We start from the raw sequence: 20070 nt of genomic DNA, 5'->3' as shown, positions 1-20070 counted from the left end.
TTTCAATTAACCAAAAAATATATAGATATTACATGTTTTGTTCATTTTTTCTGTTACAAAAAAATAAACATTTAAAAATGAATAAATGTATTAATTAAATTTATTTTAAATGAATAATTGTCTCTGTAGATCGGGGGTGTCCAAAGTGCAGCCTAGGGGCCATTTGTGGCCCACGGCACATTCTAAAAATATTTGACAAGAAAACTATATATAAAAAAAAAACGCAGCAAAAATAGAAAGATTGTCAGTAATTTACAAACTAAGTCAAAATATTAAGAGAAAAAAGTTGTAAGAGAAAAAGTTTTTCACAAGATTTTTTACAACAATTTTCCAAGAATAATATAGTAATATGACCAAAAAAAATGTCATTTTAGTATCACAAAGGTGAAATATTAAAGAAAAATGTTTCTTTAAAATGTAATGAGACATGAACAAAAAAACCCCACCAAAGTTATAATTTTAGGAAAATTAGATCGTGGGTAAAGTTATGAAAATAAAGTCCAAATATTATGGGAATAAATTCATAATTACGAGACAAAAAATTACAAGAAGGAATTTGGAATTGTTGAAAAATTTTAAATGGACACAGAAATGGACAAAAGAGGTGTGATTTTATGAGAATACAGTCATTACATTAAATGAAAGAAGTTGCTTTCTAACAAGAAAAAAGTCACAATTTTACAAGAACAAACTTGTAATATTATAAGGAAAAATTGTATTTTAGTTGCACAATCGAAATGTTAAAGAAAAGTTAATATTAAAGAAAAGGTATCTTACCTTTTGAAAGTTGTAATACTACGAGAAACAAAAAAAACTAAATAAAGTTGTATTTTTTGGAAATTTAGTTGGGGGAAAAAATTATATCATGTGAAATAAAATCAAACAAAAATGGGGAAAAAAAAGAGACCGAAGTTCATACTAATAATACACTTTCTCACCTATATTACGAAGCTAAGATACAGTTTTTTCTTAAAATATACATAACTTCTTAGCAAAATATCAAAGTGGCCCTCGCGACCTTTCATCTTTCAGTATGTGTCCCATGGTGGTGCTGCATCGAGAAATGTAGTCAAATTTACTATAAAGTCCAAAATATTAGAATCCCACTTCAATATACCGACAATAAAAGGCAGTGTTTACAAAAAGTTGTGCATTCCAGTTTATTTGATATCAAATCTTCCCATAGTCAAACTGTCTGTTGTACAAATTAAAGGTGGACTTTTTTTTTAACATGCGTTACAGAAAAAAAAAAAAAAAACTGTGATGGCAAAAGGCTGACAGTAAAACCTGCATGAACCCCCCTCCATTCTTACAATACCTACCCTTCCCCACATGAAAAAAACATTTTTTTTTTCCTTTTGCTTTTTTTTTAAAGAATTTTTACACGGTGACTGAGGAGGAGGAGAGGTTTGAATGAAAAATATCTACGCACACTTGAGAACATGTGACAGGAAGTGCTCGGACACTGCAGAAAAAAAAAAAAAAACAGCACGAGGGGGCCCATCTTGGTTCTTTTTTTATATCTCCCTCTTTGAGACAAGAGAGCTGAGTGTGTGTGTGTCTCACAAAAAAGCACAGGATTGCTTCCTAGGTCCTCGCGTTTTGTAAACATTGACCTGTTAAAGCTGAGACATGCTAAAACACACACACTACTGCAACAAGGGAGGGTGTCGTTGGGAGTTATCGGGAGGGTAAGGCACTTGGGAACTCCCGATAACTGGGCTACAATGTTAACGCATCTGTCTTATTCTGTGTGTGATGGCAAACAAAAAAGGCAAATAAAAGCAAGCACTGGCGCAGGTGTGTGTGTGCATTTTATTTATTTTGCAATCATAGCGTGTCTTGTGTGTGTGACCTTGGCACCTACAAATAAAACCCTCCCCTCTCCTTGCATAAGGCTCGACGCACTCCGGTCCAAGATGGCAGAGGCGGTGGCGGCAGAGAATAAAAAGCATAAAAGGAAGTGTGTAAAACACGGAGCAGGGCGTCTGTGTGGCACTGAGGGACGAGTAGTCGTGTTAAAAAGCAGCAAAGAAGGTGAGGAGCCTCTAGAGGAAGCGCAATGTGAAGAAAAAGACTGACCCGGACTATAAAGTGCAAACTCCCAAGTGCTCGAGTGTGTGAGAAGGTGTGTGTGTGTGTGTGTGTGTGTGTGTGTTCGTGTCAAGGTTCCACTAGAGTAGCTAAGCTGAATTAAAACATTATCTTACATGTATGCTCTTTACAATGTTTCCTCAGGTTGGCTAGTGTGTGTTTGTGTGTGACAGACAAACAATACAACGGTAAAAAGCAAAAGCCCCGCCCCCTCGCCGTCACCTGATGGCTAAAAAAGATGAAGTGAGGAAGTTTCTGAACTTCCTCCTTTTGAATCCAAAGCGCTTTTATTTATTCATCATGTCCATCTTAGCGCCTCTCAAAAGTGGAAGTAATTCATGATTTTTTTTTTCACTCCTTTGTTGTCTGAGTCAAGTGTGTTCCCAATGGCCCATTCCAAACAAAACTGGGCCAATCAAAGCGCAGCCCTTTCTGTTTTGGACATTTTGGTTTTGGCTGCTCGAAGCTCCGCCTCCTCATCGTGCCTCACCACGCCTCCAGAGGGCTCACTCAGAACGCTTAGAAGAGAACACTTAAGGGTCCACGTCCTCAAGGTCGCTCTTGGAGTCGCCAAGCATCATGGGAGACTCAGAGCCCTGGCAGGGAGGACAGTGTAGTCAAGTTGTGTTGAGACAAAACACTTTTTGACAAAATTTTGTCAAGAGGGCACCCTGAAACCCTCAGTTACATTGGCATAAGACAGTCATTTATTGTTTGACTTTCCTGATTCTGACTGCTTTGAGGAAGTAAGATGTAGTGCATCAAAGACGAGGTTTTCTTGTTAATTCCACACCATGAATCCGGAAGTGTTTAACCATGTTTAATCACATTGACCCTTCTTTGCATGATATTGTGTTGCAAATGTTGCACTGAGCCGACCGCTCTTTTTTATGATGGTAAGCCAAACTTTTTAGCCACGTTATCTTCGTCGGTGCTCGCCGGCTTCTTCTTCGTTGGTGTTTGCAGCTATTTGTGAAGTGAGCATCGAAACGAGGAATCGAAATAAAAAAAATGTGAACGATCCCAGGAGAATCACAATGTTAGTCCCGGTTCCCATCGATACTCGATGCCCAACCCTACTCATAATATTACTGCTTGTTGTAAGATCACAACTTTTGTTGTAAGATTGCGACTTTTTCCACAAGTGTTCTAGTACTACACTTCTCCATTAAAAATAATCAACTTTTAAGAGTGCGTTTTTTTCCCCAAAAAACCCCAACTTTGTTCTCACAATCGTACCACTTTCCTCATAAAAGTTTACTCAATTGTCGTACAATTGATAGACTTTTCTTTTTTTTGTTTTACGACTTTTTCTCATTGGGAGTTTTTGTTCTTGCATTACTTTTTGGTTGGAAAATAAACAACCTTTCTCTTGTGATCCAACAACTTTTTCCTAAGGTCACGATCACAAAAAAATACAAGCAACTTTTGTCTTACAACTTTGACTTTTTTTTTTTTTTTTTTGGATTACAACTCCTTTCTCACAGCAGTGGGTTTGTAAAAAACGCCAGTGTGTGGAACATGATGCTGCAGTGCGTCACAAGGTTGCTTGGCGTGTTACCTGTCTCAGGCTACGGTCTGCGTTCTCGTTAGCGGGGCTTCCGTCTGAGCCATTACTGCTGCCTGACTGCTCCTTCTCGTTCAACAAGGCTGTGGCGTAGGCCAGCGTGTCCTTCACACACAAACAGGGCATATTGTAACAGGGTAAGCGGGAAAAAAAGTGTGTTGCTGGTGACCTTTAGGGACACTTTACAATAAAAATACATCTTAGACCCTCAGCATTTCAATGCTTTCAACCATGAATATCTGATGTAATTTCATCAAAGCGTGTGTACCTGCGCTGAAATAGTGCGCTGGAAGCTCTTATTGGTTGACGTCTCATTGGACACATTACTCTGTGGAGTCCAGTAATGTTCTGTCATCTGAAGGCACAAGACAGAAACACAGTCAGAAAGCAGGATGAATCTATAAAGTCTTAAAACACTTGAATCGTGCCTTCTTTTGGAGCCACTGCACTGCCCAGCTCCAATGACCTGACAGGTCCTTGAAGTAATCCTTGGCAGGAGGACACCTGAAGGGACAAAGGTTTTGTCTTATTTGTACTTAAAAAGCAGGGAGTGGATAGCTGTTGCTGCTACTTACTTCTGGGCCAGCGTGACCAAGAACTTGACGCACTGGTAGCACCGTCTGCTGTCCACGTTGTTGCTCTGGTGCATCAACGCTGAGGAGAACAAAAAAGGTCTTTTCCAAGGACATATTTGAGCAATTTACAGCGGTGGTAATACAGTATTTACACAAATATATACAGTGGTGTGAAAAAGTGTTTGTCACCTTCCTGATTTCTTATTTTTTTGCATGTTTGTCACACTTAAATGTTTCAGATCATCAAACAAAACTAAATATTAGTCACTGACAACGCAAATGAACACAAAATGCAGTTTTAAATGAAACTTTTTATTATTACGGGAGAAAAAAAATTCCAAACCTACATGGCCCTGAGGGAAAGACACCCTTAGCAGGAACAACTGCAATCAAGCGTTTGCAATAACTAATAACTAATTTTGGCCCACTCATCTTTGCCGAATTGTTGTAATTCAGCCACATTGGAGGGTTTTCCAGCATGAACCGCCTTTTTAAGGTCATGCCACACCATCTCAATAGGATTCAGGTCATGACTTTGACTAGGCCACTCCAAAGTCTTCATTTTGTTTTTCAGCCATTCAGATGTGGACTTGCTGGTGTGTTTTGGATCATTGTCCTGCTGCAGAACCCAAGCTGGTTTCAGCTTGAGGTCACAAACAGATGGCCCGACATTCTCCTTCAAGATTTTTTGGTAGACAGCAGAATTCATGGTTCCATTTATCACAGCAAGTCTTCCGAGTCCTGAAGCAGCAAAACAGCCCCAGACCATCACCATATTTTACTGGTCGTATGATGTTATTTTTCTGAAATGCAGCGTTACTTTTACGGCAGATGTAATGGGACACACACCTTCCATAATGTTCAACTTTTGTCTCGTCGGACCACAGAGTATTTTCCCAAAAGTCTTGGGGATCATCAAGATGTTTTCTGGCAAAATTGAGACGAGCCTGAAAGTTCCTTTTGTTCAGCAGTGGTTTTGGTCTTGGAACTCTGCCATACATGCCGTTTTTTGCCCAGCGTCTTTCTTATGGTGGAGTCATGAACACTGACCTTAACTGAGGCAAGTGAGGACTGCAGTTCTTTGGATGTTGTTGTGGGGTCTTTTGTGGCCTCTTGGATGAGTCGTTGGTGCGCTCTTGGGGTAATTTTGGTTGGCCGGCCACTCCTGGGAAGGTTTACCACGGTTCCATGTTTTCGCAATGTGTGGATAATGATGCTCACTGTGGTTCGTTGCAGTCCCAAAGCTTTAGAAACAGCTTTATAATCTTTTCCAGACTGATAGATCTGAATTAATTTCAGTCATGTTATGTTCTAACGGGGGTCAATCACCTTTTCCACACCAGGGCCATGTGGGTTTGGACTTTTTTTTCTCCCTTAATAAAAAAAGTTTCATTTAAAAACTGCATTTTGTGTTCAGTTGTGTTGTCATTGACTAATTTAAATTTGTTTGATGATCTGAAACATTTAAGTGTGACAAATGTGCAAAAAAATAGGAAATAGGGAAGGGGACAGTTTTTCACACAACTGTCCATTACCTGTGCCAACAAAAAATTTGGAAAGTCTTTCTCATGCTAGACAGTGAGGGAGAGTGTTGAAACATTTGACTGGGTCATGTAATTAATATTAATTAAATTAATAATAATAATAAAAATACACTATTAAATACATAATCTACAACTAATCACAGGGAGTGGTCATTAAATTGTGTTATTTAAAGTAGAGGTTTATACACTTTTAATTTATTTCCTGTTTCCTATTTCTTTCTTTTTAGTCAAATAGTAAAGAATTGGAAGCACTGAAGGACCTGTAAGGAAACAAAAGACTTAAAGTTAGTATAATTTGCAGATGACTGCTTTTTGTTCTAGGGAAAGCACACAAGAGTTAATTAATAAAGTCACGGATGAAATGACCATACTAAAAAGATGGTTTGATAAAAATAGATTTACTTAGAACCTAAGTAAAACTAAAATAAAACTATTTGGTAATATCAGAAAGGCCAAGCAAATTCAAGTTGACGGTGTTTTCAGGTTTATTGTAATAGTGAGCGACAAATTGTAAAAAAATCAATTAGCAATATTAATTAATTTGTAAACAACTCAAAAATACAAATTAATAACAAAGGATTAAATTCATTTGTATTTTTTAAAGCTCTTTACAAATTAATTCACAACCTTTATTTAATCCTTTGGAATTCAGAGTAGTTTTTAGTGTTTTTATGTACTCTCATGTTTACCTTCACATCTCACCTTAATGGTTTCCTTCTTTCCAGTGCAACCTCACACAAGTCTACAGTTATTTTTTTGGTTTGACATAGTGTCAAATTTTGATTTTTTTTTTTTTTTTACTGTAAAAATGTCAAACATGTAACAAACACTCCCTGTAACTTACAATGCTAATATAAAATGTATAATTGAAAAACTCATGTACAAATTTAGCAACAACTAAATTGAATGTAGTGAAATTTCAAAAGCAAGATGCGCTTTCTCGCAACAGTTGGCCACTTGATGGCAGTGTTGGCTTACCTTTCCCCTCTTCCCCTGTAACCAAATAACCAAACAGTATTTGATTGATAAGTTTTTTTCCACCAGTAAGTAGATGGTGCCGTGCCTGTTTACTTTTGCTTTCACAGCGGATGACTTCCTGCACCGAAAGCTTACAAATGAGCAATAACGTGACAACACAATGACACAGCCATGGCGAATATTATTGACTCTGGTTTTACTCGACTGATTTTCAACTCGTACGCATCATGCTTCACCACCTGTCATGCTGCGCCTGCATAGACTGTGGATACAAGGTTGTGGACTCCTGAGAGGTAATGTTTTTTTTCTCTGTGTCTCTCTGTTACAATTAACAGTTAGCACTCCATAAAAGTTCACGATTGTTCATATTTCTGTAAGCAGGTAAACCTACAAAATCAGAGGGATGAAACACTTATTTTCCCACTGTAGCTAGAGAGCATTCTGTGAGCAAATCAGTGACTTACCTAGTAGTCCTTTCTCTGATTCAAAAGCGTATTTAAGTCTCTGGGACTGCAGAGGGTCCTCCACGACCTGTGTAGATTAATTAACACTAATTAGCACAGCCAATCAGTGATAACTGTGTACATTGAGGGTGCCTGATGAGTCACCAGAAGCTCCTGTAGCATCTGAAAGACGTTTTTCAACTCATGAGGCGGAGCCGTCTCCAGTTGTGTCTACAAGAGACATAAATCAAGGTTAAAACCTGAGAAAAACACTTGAGAGGGTCTTAATGTGGTCCTCAGGGGTCACCTTGAGGAGCTGCAGCACCCCCAGGGAGAAAGGCTCGTTGCAGTAGGAGCAGTAGGTCACCATGCCAATGAGTGGCGTCAAGGGGCCAGACAATTCTCGCATGGCAAACATCACCTGCAGGATGTCACAGGAAATGTTCAAGGACGGATTGTGAGACCAACTCTATACAAACATGACTATTTTTAAGCTATTCCAACTATAAAGCCCTAAAAAAAAAAAAAAAAACCTCCAAAAACGCCAACAATGTTCCAATTACATAACGTGACCTACATTTTAACCCAGCTACATGTACATTGTTATTGTAGGAGCTCAGACTGAAGAACTACTTTTCTGGCTAAGTGACACAGCACCTCACTTGTAACATCTCGCGCCACTACCGTGTAGTGATGTGCGATACCACTGATTTCTTTTCCGATTCAATACAGAGTAAAATTCAGGCTGGTATTGGCGATACCAATCCGATACAGATACTTTGTGCAAATACACCTAACATCTTGAGTACATTTTTAAAAAGTAGTGTATTTGAAATCATACCATAGCATAAAATAAAGAATATAAGACATCAGAGTAATGTATTCATTTATTTTAAACAACTGCATATCATTTAGACAAGGGCTCAAGGGCTGACGTATCAAAGTATCAACATTTTGCTGTTAGCATTTTTTACGTGAGGAATGGAGCACAAGTCTTACGCTGAAAGACTTCGCCATCCCAATGAGAGCGGACATTGTAAGTGTCGTTGCTGTTGTTGACGGAGGTAGCTTGAGCTCCTATGGGCTATGTGAAATCAATGCGAAAGAAGTTCCGGTAATGTTTTAAGCCATCAAAATAAGGCAAGATACAGTAAGTATTACATGTTATCATCAATGTACTTGTTAATGCATTATCATAGCATTTATATGAAACAATAAAACATTGTTAGAGTTTTTTTTGTTTTTTTTTTTAAGGAATTATAGTTGTAGCAAGTGCCTCCCATGACGTGCAATGTTAGCTTGCTCAAGCTGTATTATGTAATATGTATTCATGTTTCACACAAGGTTTGTGGATGGCCAAAATTCCCCAAAAAGTGCAGTTTTCTTTCTTTTTTTTTGCCGGACTGGAGCAGGGACGGATAGAGAAAAAGAGAAAAGAAAACAGAGGAGGGAGTGTGGGGGCGAGAGGGAGACAATACAGAGAGAGAGACAAGAACAACAGCAACAACAATTGTAACAACAATAACAAAACAACAGAAACATACAGGACTACATCAGCAAATGTCTGTGATAACCATAAAGACCATGATGGAGAGGACAAAATAATATAAACAACCACAGTGATAATACTGCATTGAAACCTTTAAGGTGCCATACCTCAAGAAGGTAGGGTTGTCCCTCAGGCGTGAAGACGGAGGCCAGGATATCCGGGTGGAGGGGCAGGAGTGCTGTAGAGGATGGGCTGCTGCTGATACGGAGGTTAAATTCTTCTGGAGCTAGGCCAAAGAAGGACATGAGGCAGAATGAGCCAGACTGGAACCTGCATGGAGAAATAGCTTGATGGTGAGCCTCTCTCACCGTGTGTCCGTTGAGAATCAAGGTCAGAGTGCAGAGTGATGAACGCCAGCGTGCTATGAAGGTGGAGGAACTCTCGAGCCTGGGCTGGACTCCATCGCCGGTTCTGCACAGACACAAGGAGGACCATACCATGGGTGTTCAATTTGGTACAGCCTGATCTGGTTATGTTTCCATTGCATGGTGTGAACACAGAATGGAGAGACAAAGAAAAAACTGCATAGGGAACTTGACGGTACTGCTTCTGAGGCTGGTCTACCTGGTTGTTTTGCCGATTGGGTCCCAAAAGGAACAGAAGCATCCGGCGATAGGCTGAGTGTTTCAACAACAGCTGACAAGCGTCGCAACCCTACAGGTAAACACATCATTTTGTTATTTACACCGGGAATATTAACGCTCATATGAATGCATCTTAGCCTGCATTACCTTCTGAGAAAAGCTACTGAAGAGGCTGAAGTACTGCGCGCAGTTCTTCACGTTTTCAGGGACGTCTTTGTCCAGCAAGGACAGTAGGGCGTCAGTCAGACCGTCCAGGCCGGGGTCAGCGAAATGAAGCGCGCTCTCCAGTGTCTTCTCCAGGATGGAAGCGACCACCACCCTCACGTCCCTCATGCAACACTCCAGCAGACACACCCTATGAAGTAGGGAAGTGATGGGGCTCTTGTCAAACACAGGCCAAGTCAGGCGTGAGTGCAGAGGTGGTATTTAATGCCAAAGTCCCAAAGTGCAAAAACAGAAAAGCCGTGCAAAATATTTACAGTGAAGAAGATTAAAAATGTCCATACATATTTACAAATATATAATTAAAAATGAGCAGGAAATAAATATTCAAAAAATGAGTCCTGCAATAACTCAATGTTGAATGTTCCAAAAAACACAGCAGGTAACAATTCAACCATATTACCTGCTGTGTAACTGGAGCAAGACTGACTACCTGCATGAAAAGCGTCAATAAGGCTATTGTGCATCAATAGTTAGTTTCATATGGAAAGCATAAGGAAACATTTATTTAACAAATGAACAGGCATAATGGGCCAAATATACTCACAACTTAAATAATAAATAAAAACAAACAACAATAAAATATTCTTTTGTCTGTTTTGAAACTTTATATAACAAGTCATGGGACCAACCTGACGCACAAAACTTATATCCCATTCAAATGGAAGGATCCCAACATCCGGCTAAAATAAAATGTAGAACCACTACTTATATATTTCATTAATCTCCAAAACAAATTCACATCTCATCTATTTATCAGCGCTCATGTAAAACGTTTTATCAAAATGTGACCATACAAAATTTTTGAACCAGAATTACTTACTTACTACAACATTAATTAACCAACTAATCATGCTTAATATTTCAATTTAATGAAAATTAAAATGGTTTATGTTTTTTGAGTGTGGAGGAGTAGGGGGTGCATGGCTTCAAGTAAAATGTCTGAAGGTGTACGTGACTGAAAAGTTTGGGAACCACTGCTCTAATCAATCCGCTGGTTACATTGTAAATACTGCCATAGACTGTACAGTGACCACACAAGCTAATGGAGTGAGGTTCACACAGCTGCTGAAATTGACAAAGAAAATTAGCAATACAACTAGAAAGAAGAATCAGTGTGCTGCAGTTCCCACCTGGTCATCTCCCGTCCCTCCGGTCCACCCAGGTACTGAACCATCCATTGGCAGGCTTCGCTGCTCTTTGACAGCAACACCTCCACTGTGGCCATCCACTCCTCTGTGTCCACACTGTGTGTTTAAAGATGAGAAATTAACACACAATGCTGACACTGACTCAATCCACATTTTTTGGCTTCCAATCCGATCCAATTTTTTTTTTGGTTGCAAACATGAATTTGTGGAAGTGAACATTTTTTATTACACAGCATGACCAACAATATTGTTGGGCTTTTGTAACAAAACTCAGTGTTGGGTGCCTAATCCAATAAAAGTCCATCCAGTAATAAATAAAACTGGAAAAAATGGGCGTGCAAAAAATACTTTTAGGGTAGGACTAATAATTTGACAAGGTTATAGATCAATTTGTGGAATGATTTAGAACAGGGGTCACGAACGTGGTGCCCGCGGGTACCAGGTAGCCCCCCACGACCACATGAGGTGCCCGCAAGCCTGCTTTTCATTCAGGTTTTCAGTTAATAATGTGAGAACACTAGAAAGAAAAGTATTCTGAAACATACTGTAAAATGTGAGTTGTGGATACCAGCATTTTGTGAATGTTTTGGTAAAACAAGCATATTTGATATGTTTGGGTTGAAATAAGGTATGAAAATCATTTCTACAAAAATGAGTAGCTCGTGGCCATTTTCATTTTCTAAAAGTAGCTCTCGCAAGAAAAAACGTTGGTGACCCCTGATTTAGAATATCTGACTAACTCTTTTTAATGCAATAGTAATTTATTGATGGTCCCTAGTATAAACAACCAGCGGCTACAGCGCCATTTGAGCGCCAGATATTTTTCATTGGGTGGCCAAGGTGAGAACATTACTCACATAGGGGTGGCAATAAGTTGATGCCTGAAATGTCTACAGTAGATGGCCCGTGGGGTAGCCGGGGAGTGACAAAGGGTGGCCACGGCCACCATTGGCCGCTACAGTACATAGCTCCGCCACGCCACTGTACAGCGGCACTTCCCGTGCAAGCTCCCGGCAGCATGACACAGCAGTCTGAGCACAGTGAAGGGGAACTACTGCTGTAGGTACGGAGTGAAATATCCAACTTCACCACAGTACACCAAAGACATGTCTGCATGGTGGTGCTGCACTTTCTTCTTCTTGCTGGTGGCGGGAGTCGAGTGGCAACTAGCTTTGAGATGCATTACAGCACCTACCATGTTGGAGTGTGGCCCAGAGTTACGAACGCTATACGGCAATCGGATTGGGCCACTCTCGTGGCGGAAGCCAATATTATCCAATCTTCAAAATACAGCGGATCGGCAGCTGAACACAATCCAGTAGCTCGGATCGGGACATCCCTAGTTGACATTAATGTTAATTCACTGATATGCAAGTGTGTGAGTGTGCTCAGACCGAAGCTTCTTTTTGGTGTGCAGGTAGGTGTGGAGAAGGAAATGGACAGCCAACTGCAAACTCTCTGTGGCCATAGCCTGGTAGTCCGGGTGCTTCAATTTGGTCTGAAACAAACAAACATGGTTGCAATTACAAAAAGTTAAACAGTATTTCCACAAATAGTAGAGGCCTCCATTCTAATAGACATCATGTCAATTAAATATTTGGGTCTGCTTAAAAACTACATCTAAAAAATATCCACCTCGCCCCAAATAGACCTGTCTACGGAGCCCTGGAGGGGACATGGAGAAAAAAAAATATGATGGGTTAAATTTTTTTAAAAAAGAACAAACTTTTGCGAGAGCTCGCAAAAGTTTTGCATTATCTCGCAAAAGTTTATATAATTTTTTTTACATTTGTATTATCATCATCATCATCACCACTTATTATCTAATATTAGCATTCAATTTTTGTATAAAGACTTCCTCGCCAATAAATGCCTTAGTCCAGCTGCAACAACAATATGAACTGTGAAAAATAAAACATTGGATGGCAAGAGTATGTTAACTTCTGCTTGTTTACTTCTGTGACAACCTCAACGTATTTTGCAACCTAGCAAAAATGTGACAAAAAGCAAAATGGTGGGAGAAAGAGTACCACAAGCTACCCAGCATGTCTTGTGGCAGGAATATATGGATGTTTTTTTGGCATGGTATTGCATGTAGGTATTTGTTTGTATGACCACTTGGTGCAGTAGGTAGGTTACTTTGTGCGTCATGTATGTTGGTTGTGTTGAATGGCTTTTTTTGTACAAGCTACAGATTGCATCCGACTATTTTGGTGACTGAAGTGTGCCACAATGCAAGTCCTGTTTACCAGCTACACTTTCCATGTTAAAGGTTAAAAGAAAGGAATTTGCCAGATGTGGCCCGCAGGCTGCAGTTTGTCCACCCCTGCCTTACACCTTGGTAAGATGCCTGGTGCTTTCTGCAGTTGGGAACTATGTGACAACATACGGTATTTAGAAAAATGCGCCTAATTAAAAATATTTAATATACAGACGCAAAGTGCTGTGAAACAGGATGCTTTCATTGGGATTATAGGTCTTTTTAAAAAAAATGCATTGTTTCTTTCTTAACTGCAATTATGACTTTATCCTCCATATTCCAAAAGACAAATAAGTGCAGAGCATTATTCAAGATTTGGGTAAATTCAAGTTGTAGCGATATAATGGCTTTATTAGGCATGCTGTACACAAGGATGAAGACATACTGCATTGACAGAGGCTAGTGAGAGCGTGAAGTTGAAGTAGTCGCTGTTGTAGACATCTCTGTTCCTCATGAACTTGAGATTCTCGTCTCTGACCATCTACATGGAAGACAAAACGAGAGGTCAAGATGGTGTTGTAGCCTGGTGACTTAAAGAGCGTCCCATTGAGAGCCTGACATTGCCTCACCTGGTAGATACTGGCGGGCATCTTTTCCACAAACAGGCCCTTCTTCTCGCCTTTGCGGACCAGGCGTGTGAGCAGGGTGAGGCGGTCGTTGTTGGCCCTGGGGGGGCGAGGAGACGACTGGGGCGAAACGTCAGGGGAGGAGGGGGCCGACCTAAAAATATAGATAATACTGTTAAATGCAATTACATTTTGGAATTTACAGATCATTGCCATCAGTTGGGTTCACTCACAGTGTGAGGTCCTCTGCCTCCTGCCTCATGATGCTAACTCTGCTTTTTTTCGGCAGGACTGGAGAGTTTTGGTCACTGATCTTTTGATAAAACAACATGTAAGCGTTCCAGTATCGTCTCCTGACATCAGGGTATGGGTTGGCTGCACAAAAACACCGTACACACAAATCAAGGCTTTGCAGTGAGTGGATTGTGGCGTTCAGCTAATGGAGCTTGTGTGTATTGCTCACACTGGTCGTAAACTTTTGGTCGGTACTCTCCCCCGAAGCATTCGTACTCCAGAGATTCATCGTTCATGTCAAACTCCTCCACCACGTTGTCGTTGAACTTGTACCAACGTCCACGTGAGCTGCCTCTACAAGGCAAGAGAGAAAGAATAGGAACTAGGAATGGCGTCCAGCAGGGGCGTCCAAACTTCTTCCAAATTGAAAATCCGAAGGACGAAGGGACCATTTTGATATTTACTGTATACATAAGAAGTTATGGATATATTTTGTGTAATAGGTAAAAAAAAAAAAAAAAAAAAAAAAAAAATTGTAGAAAAAATTATTGGTATAAAGAGTACAATGTGGACATTTTGTCCCAACCCAAATAGAAAAGGCTGTGGCGAGATGTTATGTTAGCACCATTTGTTAGTTTACCTGGTATGTACTAAGCATGAACCCAGTCCAATAGTTTTACATGTGGCTGTTACAGTCTACTTGCATTGGTGCTAAGTGGGGCACTGACCTACCAGATTCAAAAGAAAGAATGCGGGCGCCACTTTGATATTTTTAATGTTCTACAAATACTAAAACAATCCAACGTAAACATGCAAACATGTTAGATATTAAACAGCTTGCATCCAAGCTTTATAGGTGACAAAGCGTAGTATTATTTGTTAGTGTTATTAGTTACAACTTTAAACTTTTTCTTGTCTTTTTCCTCACTTCCATTTTTGCTGTTGTTCTCTTGTTAAATTATATTTTTAGAATATCACAGGCCATTAAATTCACTTCAGCTGCACTTTCAATACACCTGGCATATAGGAAAAGGCAAAAATGCTCCAGGAAGTGTGGTGCCTCTTACCGTCTATCTTTAATAAAGGAGTAGTAGTGGCCAGCGTGCGCCTGACCGCTGTGGACCACAACGCCCACTAGTTCGTAGTTCTCAGAAATGGTAACTTTCTTCCTGGGTGACCCTCCGGAGCTACCGTCGCCTCGCCCCTCACCGCCGTCTCCACTGCAGTCTTGACGTGCCATCCCGGACACGGTGTAAGGCTCCATGTTTAGCACCCAGGGGAACTGCAGGCCACCAAGCGCCAAGTATTAATTACTGTTTATCTGCTACTGTTTATCTCCGCCAGAGAATGCGTCTGTAGGATTACACATACCCGAATTTGTTCATCATATTTGATGGAGCGGCCACTTTCCCAGTCAAAGCCAAAACGCATGAGATGGATGCAGAGAACATTGGGCAGGGATTTGATGCATGTCCTTTTCACCGTGGTCCTCTGTGCATGAGAGACAACTCTAAGCACCTCATCCAAACAAAAGCACACTGCACAAAGGCTGTTTGCCGACCTTTTCCTTGCATTTCTCACAGTAGTAGGCGTTGCTGCCCTCCAGCACCTCCCCTCTGACAAATTGGTCCAATGAGATCTCCAAACTTTGGCAGGACGTCACGCCAAGGTTCAGCGCCATGAACGTCTCTTCGCGCTCGTACCTACGTAAGAAAACGTGCAATGGTTAAATAAGCACACTGGGCTCCAACATGAAAAATATACAGTGTACAGTGGAACCCATTTATGTCAACTCATCTCAAACTGACGTTGACATAAGGGGTTATTGATATAACCAAAACTGAAAGTAGCCACTGCTTGCACATTTACTTGTGACTTTGGCCAGAAACATACGGACAATGGGCAATAATAAAAGATTTTTAAACCTACTATGTTGTTTTTCTCCATTTGTGATATTTTTAAATTGATTCTTTTGTCTTCATATATTTTATACTCTTATCTAACAGAGCTTGTCCTTGACTTTGTCTGGACTCCAGTGTTAATAAAGGCATTGTAGAAATGTTAATAAACCTTTCCTACAGGCACAAATCTTTCTTCCAGTGGCTAACAATCTAAAAAAAAATTAAGTGGGGGCATTTTGTAAGTTGCTGTGGTCGAATCCAGGTTAATACAGCTGTTAATACTTTTAGTACTTTTATTTTGAAGCTTACTTTGCACTGAAGGGAAAGTCGCCAAAGTCACCAGTTTGTCTGACTCACCGGTGAGGACAGTCTTTACAGATCTTCTGGTCGGAAAAGATTCCCTGAAATGTGTTCTTGAAGATTTGCTCTCGGCCCATTTTCTGGAAGAAAGAAACAACATATTAATTACATCATCATAGGCCAAACATAATGCGCAGTTGGCTTCTATAATTATAAGAATACCTTAAGATGTTCATCAAGCTGGTCCACCAGGCTGGTGAAGAACTCATAGGCATCTTGCTGCTCTCGTACGTATAACTCTTTGTTCCACATCTTGAAGATCTAAAACAAAACAAATCGGTCAGAAGTCCTCGTGACACACAATAATAATGTAACAGTGCAAAGTACAGTGGAACCCACTTAAGTCGGCCCCGCTTATGTCAGTCTGTGCGGAGCAGCTCATCAAGTCCCGGTCTACATTGTTCTTATTATTACTAAAAACTGCCCGCTCAAAGCCCAAGTTGTACTAAGAATGGATCAGCATGAATCAAGCAGAACCAGCCAGAATAAACAAGTTTCAAAATTTGCGCCACAGTCAGGAAAGGATTTGAATGCCGTTCGAATACTTATCAGGAATAGGAGCTGGCACTTCAGGCGCTTCCTGGATTTCAGCACCTCTGTACTGGGCACGCCGGCGTCCAGTGGTTAGTTTGGCTCCTTTTTTCTTGGCAACATGACGTGATGTAAATTGGCGACATGGAAGTGGTTAGTGACGCTTCAGAGGGCTTATTACCTTTCAACACCTCTTTTCAACACAACTTTTTTCCTTGGCGGTGATGTCAATAAGGCGACGCTTAGTTGTGGTCTTTCAGCGGCAGCTGGCTGCATTTTTTTTTCGAATCCGATCAGAATGTTTGGAATGATTTTGGGAATACCATAACAATATACTGAACATCGTAAGAGCAGTTAGAATGCAGCCAGAGTGCAGTTACAATACCTTTTGAATGCCGTTCGATATTGCTCCACTTCCAATCCACCTCAAAAGACTTTAGCATGCTCAAAACATTTGGGCCAGCCATAAGAATGGTCCCTAATATTTGGAATGCACTTAGAATGCAGTCAGAATTTGTAGAATGCACTTCGAATATCCAGGAATAAACCAAGAATTTTAATTCCCATGGCATTCTGGCTCATTCGGCCTCTAGTGTGACTAGGGTATAAGTTGACATCGACATACATGGTCGACAAAGCTTTGGAGAAATCTTTATTGTCAAATTTCCACAGCGATTCTGCTAAATAAGAGTGTAAAATGGCATATGAAAACAGACAAATCAAAACAAAAATATGCGCAAATGGGGGGAAACATTGTTAATAAACTGCCATATTTTGTTATTTCCATTATGCTCTTTATGACCATTATAGACATCTGCTGATGTAGTCCTGTTGTTTCCGTTGCTTTGTTATTGTTGTTCAGATATTTTTTGTTACTGCTGTTGTCTTTCTCTGTACTGTACACCCTCTTGCCCCCCCCGGTCTTCTTTTCTCTATCCCCTCCTGCTCCGGTCCAGCCACACCAAATAGCGGCCGCTCTAATAGGCCTGTTCTATTGAAAGAATATAAGTGCGGTCTGCAAGTTAGAATCTTCATCATACATTGCTTGTCTACACTGTCAAACAATGCTGCAATGTCATGATCCGAGCTCGACATAAAGTCGTCTGGTCAAGTAGCCTGTCCGCTCATTGTGTACTGTATCTATTGCCTTGCTATCATACCTTCCAAAAGTTTTCGGGGACGTAGTACTGCAGTTTACTCTCCATCAAGTGACCGAACAAAGACTGAACCTCATAAAAGACGCTCTCCTCTGGCTGGTCTGTGTCGTCTTCGATAGACAGGAAAGCCTTTGAACAAAAAAAGACATACAATGAACATTCATAACTCAAGCCTAGCATATGTGTCATGCTTACCTCTGGTAGGCCCGGCTGCATGTAAAGCTGCTGAAAAACAGCATTCATATAACACGTGGCCCCGCCATTCTTCAGGCCAACAAAGCCAGACACTGACCGGCTCTCTACAGGGGGAAGATACTGACATTGCAGGAAGGAGTTAGTTTTACTGTTTAGTTATCAGCAAGAGACAGTTAATAGCGTCTTACATCAAACTCTTTACAGAGCGAAGGGTCGGACTGGTGGTGCATGGAGAGCAGCTCTAGGGTGATCAGTCGCAGGTTGGAGAGGGAGCTGTCGGCCAGCATTACTAGAACTTCGTAAGCTGCCAGACGGCTGCTGGCGGTGCTACACCTGAATGGAGGAATATGTCCTTCAATTAGTCTACTTGTACCGGAAGTGAAAATGGGGAATTGTCACTTGATGCTGTACTTGGGGTGGAAGTCATGGCTGGGGGCCGGGGAGGCGGTGGAGTTGGAGGTGTTGATGATGATGCGTGAGGCTCGGAACAAGAAGTCATCCAACAACTGCTGGATCAGTGAAGGACCTGTGGAAAAAGTAAAATGTGGTCATGGGATATACAAAGGTGGACATGTTTTGTAGCTCTATTGTACATGGGACAAGTACTGACACACATTTGTATTCAATTAATCAGTCAATTAGGGATTGGCCATGGTACCTTAGTTCCCCTTGTATGTTAACTTGCCACCACACTACAACATTTTTAACAATTTCAAAAAGGCAACTTTGATGCAACACGGGAAGAAGATGCTTCTCTCTTCTATAGTGTACAAAGCAGAGCACTGCTTTTGTGTGGAAGAACACCTTAGAAATAATCCAACATCTTATCCAAAGCTTTCTCAGAATGTGGAAGTGGGTATAGACAAACTCTTTTTCTACTTTCAATTACCCTTCCTGTAAGAGTAAAGGGCATGTGTCCAAATACTTTTGTCCACATGTACAAGCATACCGAGGTGCTCCTTCTCCTTCCCACAAAGAGAGAGCAAGGTCTTGATGAGCCGCAGGTGTCCTGCCAGGAGGACGTTGTCCGCCTCGCTGGTCTCCATCTCTGAGCTCCAGCTGGGCTCAAAGTTGTCCAGCCAAGAGATTTCGTCCTCCAGCATGGAGGCAGCGCTCACTTGCGATGCCTCCATCTCCGACGCTACATGTGGGTTAGCAGAATAAGGTAAGGCAGAGTCAGAGTGTGTTGTCCTGTTGTGTTTGGGCTTGTGCATCCACATTACTGGAACGGCAGCACGAGTCATTAATATCTTACTTGTTAAATCATCCAGTAGCTGACATCGCAGGTCAAAGTACTCGGTGCACTGGGACAGCAATCTGACCGTAAAAAAGAACCAACAATTTGAGACGGCACCATCGATTTTTCATCCCTTTGATTCTCTAATAATTACCTCTGGTTGACCCCTCTCATTACTGAAGTGGGACTCCACAACGGCAGTTGGGCGGTGAGGATGACCGAGAGCAGGAACAAATTGGGCTTCTGCACGTCGGGGAAGCCTGACGTGTCCGACTGGCTCAGAGTGTACAGCTGATCACAAGCGACACGGCGAATCTGAGAGAGGCGGGAAACAGATGACAAGTGTTACAAAAAACATGTATTTTGTACATTTGGTCGTTGACTGCCTTTGGGTTCATGTTCAGGGATGTCAGATAATATAGTCCGACCGATGTAGGTCATAAAAATGAGATATCAGTTCATATAGGTATGAGGTTTTCTCCTGATAATGATGTCGGTGCGTGAGCGATTACATGCTCCACACAGCAACAAGCTTGCTAGTGCAGTATGTCCGTGGTCTGGAATTTATACGTTTGGCCTTGGGATTGTAAATACACTCTTGATCAAAATTTTAAGACCAGTTGAAAAATTGCAAGCATTTACATTTTTTACTGTTGGAAGTTAAGGATGTTCTAATTAGAGCTTCAAAATGCACAAAGAAGAAATGGGAGTGAGACAAAAAAAAAATTGCGTATGTAAACAATCATTAAACTGAAATAGGCTGATCAAAAGTTAGCTCAAAGTTAGCTAAAAAAATCACCAAAACCTCCATAAAATAGAAATAAAATGTTCAAAAAAGTAGTGAGTAGCTGCACCATTCTTGTTTATCACCTCAAAAATTGGTTTGGGCATGCTTGATGCCAGTGTTTTCCAGGAGACTAGT

At 40.8% G+C, this 20070-nt stretch overlaps 1 protein-coding gene across 2 annotated transcripts in view; it reads right to left on the bottom strand.

Annotated features, from left to right (window-relative positions):
* Nucleotides 1–1198: 1198 nt before the first annotated feature.
* The window catches only part of usp24 (ubiquitin specific peptidase 24), a 54565-nt gene continuing 35693 nt past the window's right edge, over nt 1199–20070 (bottom strand). For both annotated transcript variants that reach the window (XM_054789605.1, XM_054789606.1), the window contains 30 exons: nt 19303–19463; nt 19167–19228; nt 18861–19052; nt 18323–18437; nt 18100–18244; nt 17912–18031; nt 17720–17845; nt 16191–16289; nt 16026–16108; nt 15329–15470; nt 15139–15258; nt 14835–15049; nt 13997–14121; nt 13767–13908; nt 13537–13687; nt 13353–13448; nt 12102–12205; nt 10690–10803; nt 9482–9689; nt 9315–9404; nt 9059–9161; nt 8858–8976; nt 7509–7622; nt 7367–7432; nt 7223–7289; nt 4237–4315; nt 4090–4165; nt 3930–4016; nt 3656–3766; nt 1199–2690 (listed from right to left, as the gene is read on the bottom strand). In XM_054789605.1, the coding sequence (XP_054645580.1) occupies nt 2628–2690; nt 3656–3766; nt 3930–4016; nt 4090–4165; nt 4237–4315; nt 7223–7289; nt 7367–7432; nt 7509–7622; nt 8858–8976; nt 9059–9161; nt 9315–9404; nt 9482–9689; nt 10690–10803; nt 12102–12205; nt 13353–13448; nt 13537–13687; nt 13767–13908; nt 13997–14121; nt 14835–15049; nt 15139–15258; nt 15329–15470; nt 16026–16108; nt 16191–16289; nt 17720–17845; nt 17912–18031; nt 18100–18244; nt 18323–18437; nt 18861–19052; nt 19167–19228; nt 19303–19463 (3495 nt within the window). In that variant the 3' untranslated portion in view covers nt 1199–2627. The remainder of the gene's footprint in view (nt 2691–3655; nt 3767–3929; nt 4017–4089; nt 4166–4236; nt 4316–7222; nt 7290–7366; nt 7433–7508; nt 7623–8857; nt 8977–9058; nt 9162–9314; nt 9405–9481; nt 9690–10689; nt 10804–12101; nt 12206–13352; nt 13449–13536; nt 13688–13766; nt 13909–13996; nt 14122–14834; nt 15050–15138; nt 15259–15328; nt 15471–16025; nt 16109–16190; nt 16290–17719; nt 17846–17911; nt 18032–18099; nt 18245–18322; nt 18438–18860; nt 19053–19166; nt 19229–19302; nt 19464–20070) is intronic.

This window comes from Dunckerocampus dactyliophorus, chromosome 10, assembly GCF_027744805.1.
Source record: "Dunckerocampus dactyliophorus isolate RoL2022-P2 chromosome 10, RoL_Ddac_1.1, whole genome shotgun sequence".
Classification (NCBI taxonomy): Eukaryota; Metazoa; Chordata; class Actinopteri; order Syngnathiformes; family Syngnathidae; genus Dunckerocampus; species Dunckerocampus dactyliophorus.
Note: the sequence above shows the minus strand (reverse complement) of the source record. Positions and strands in the feature narration are given on the sequence as shown.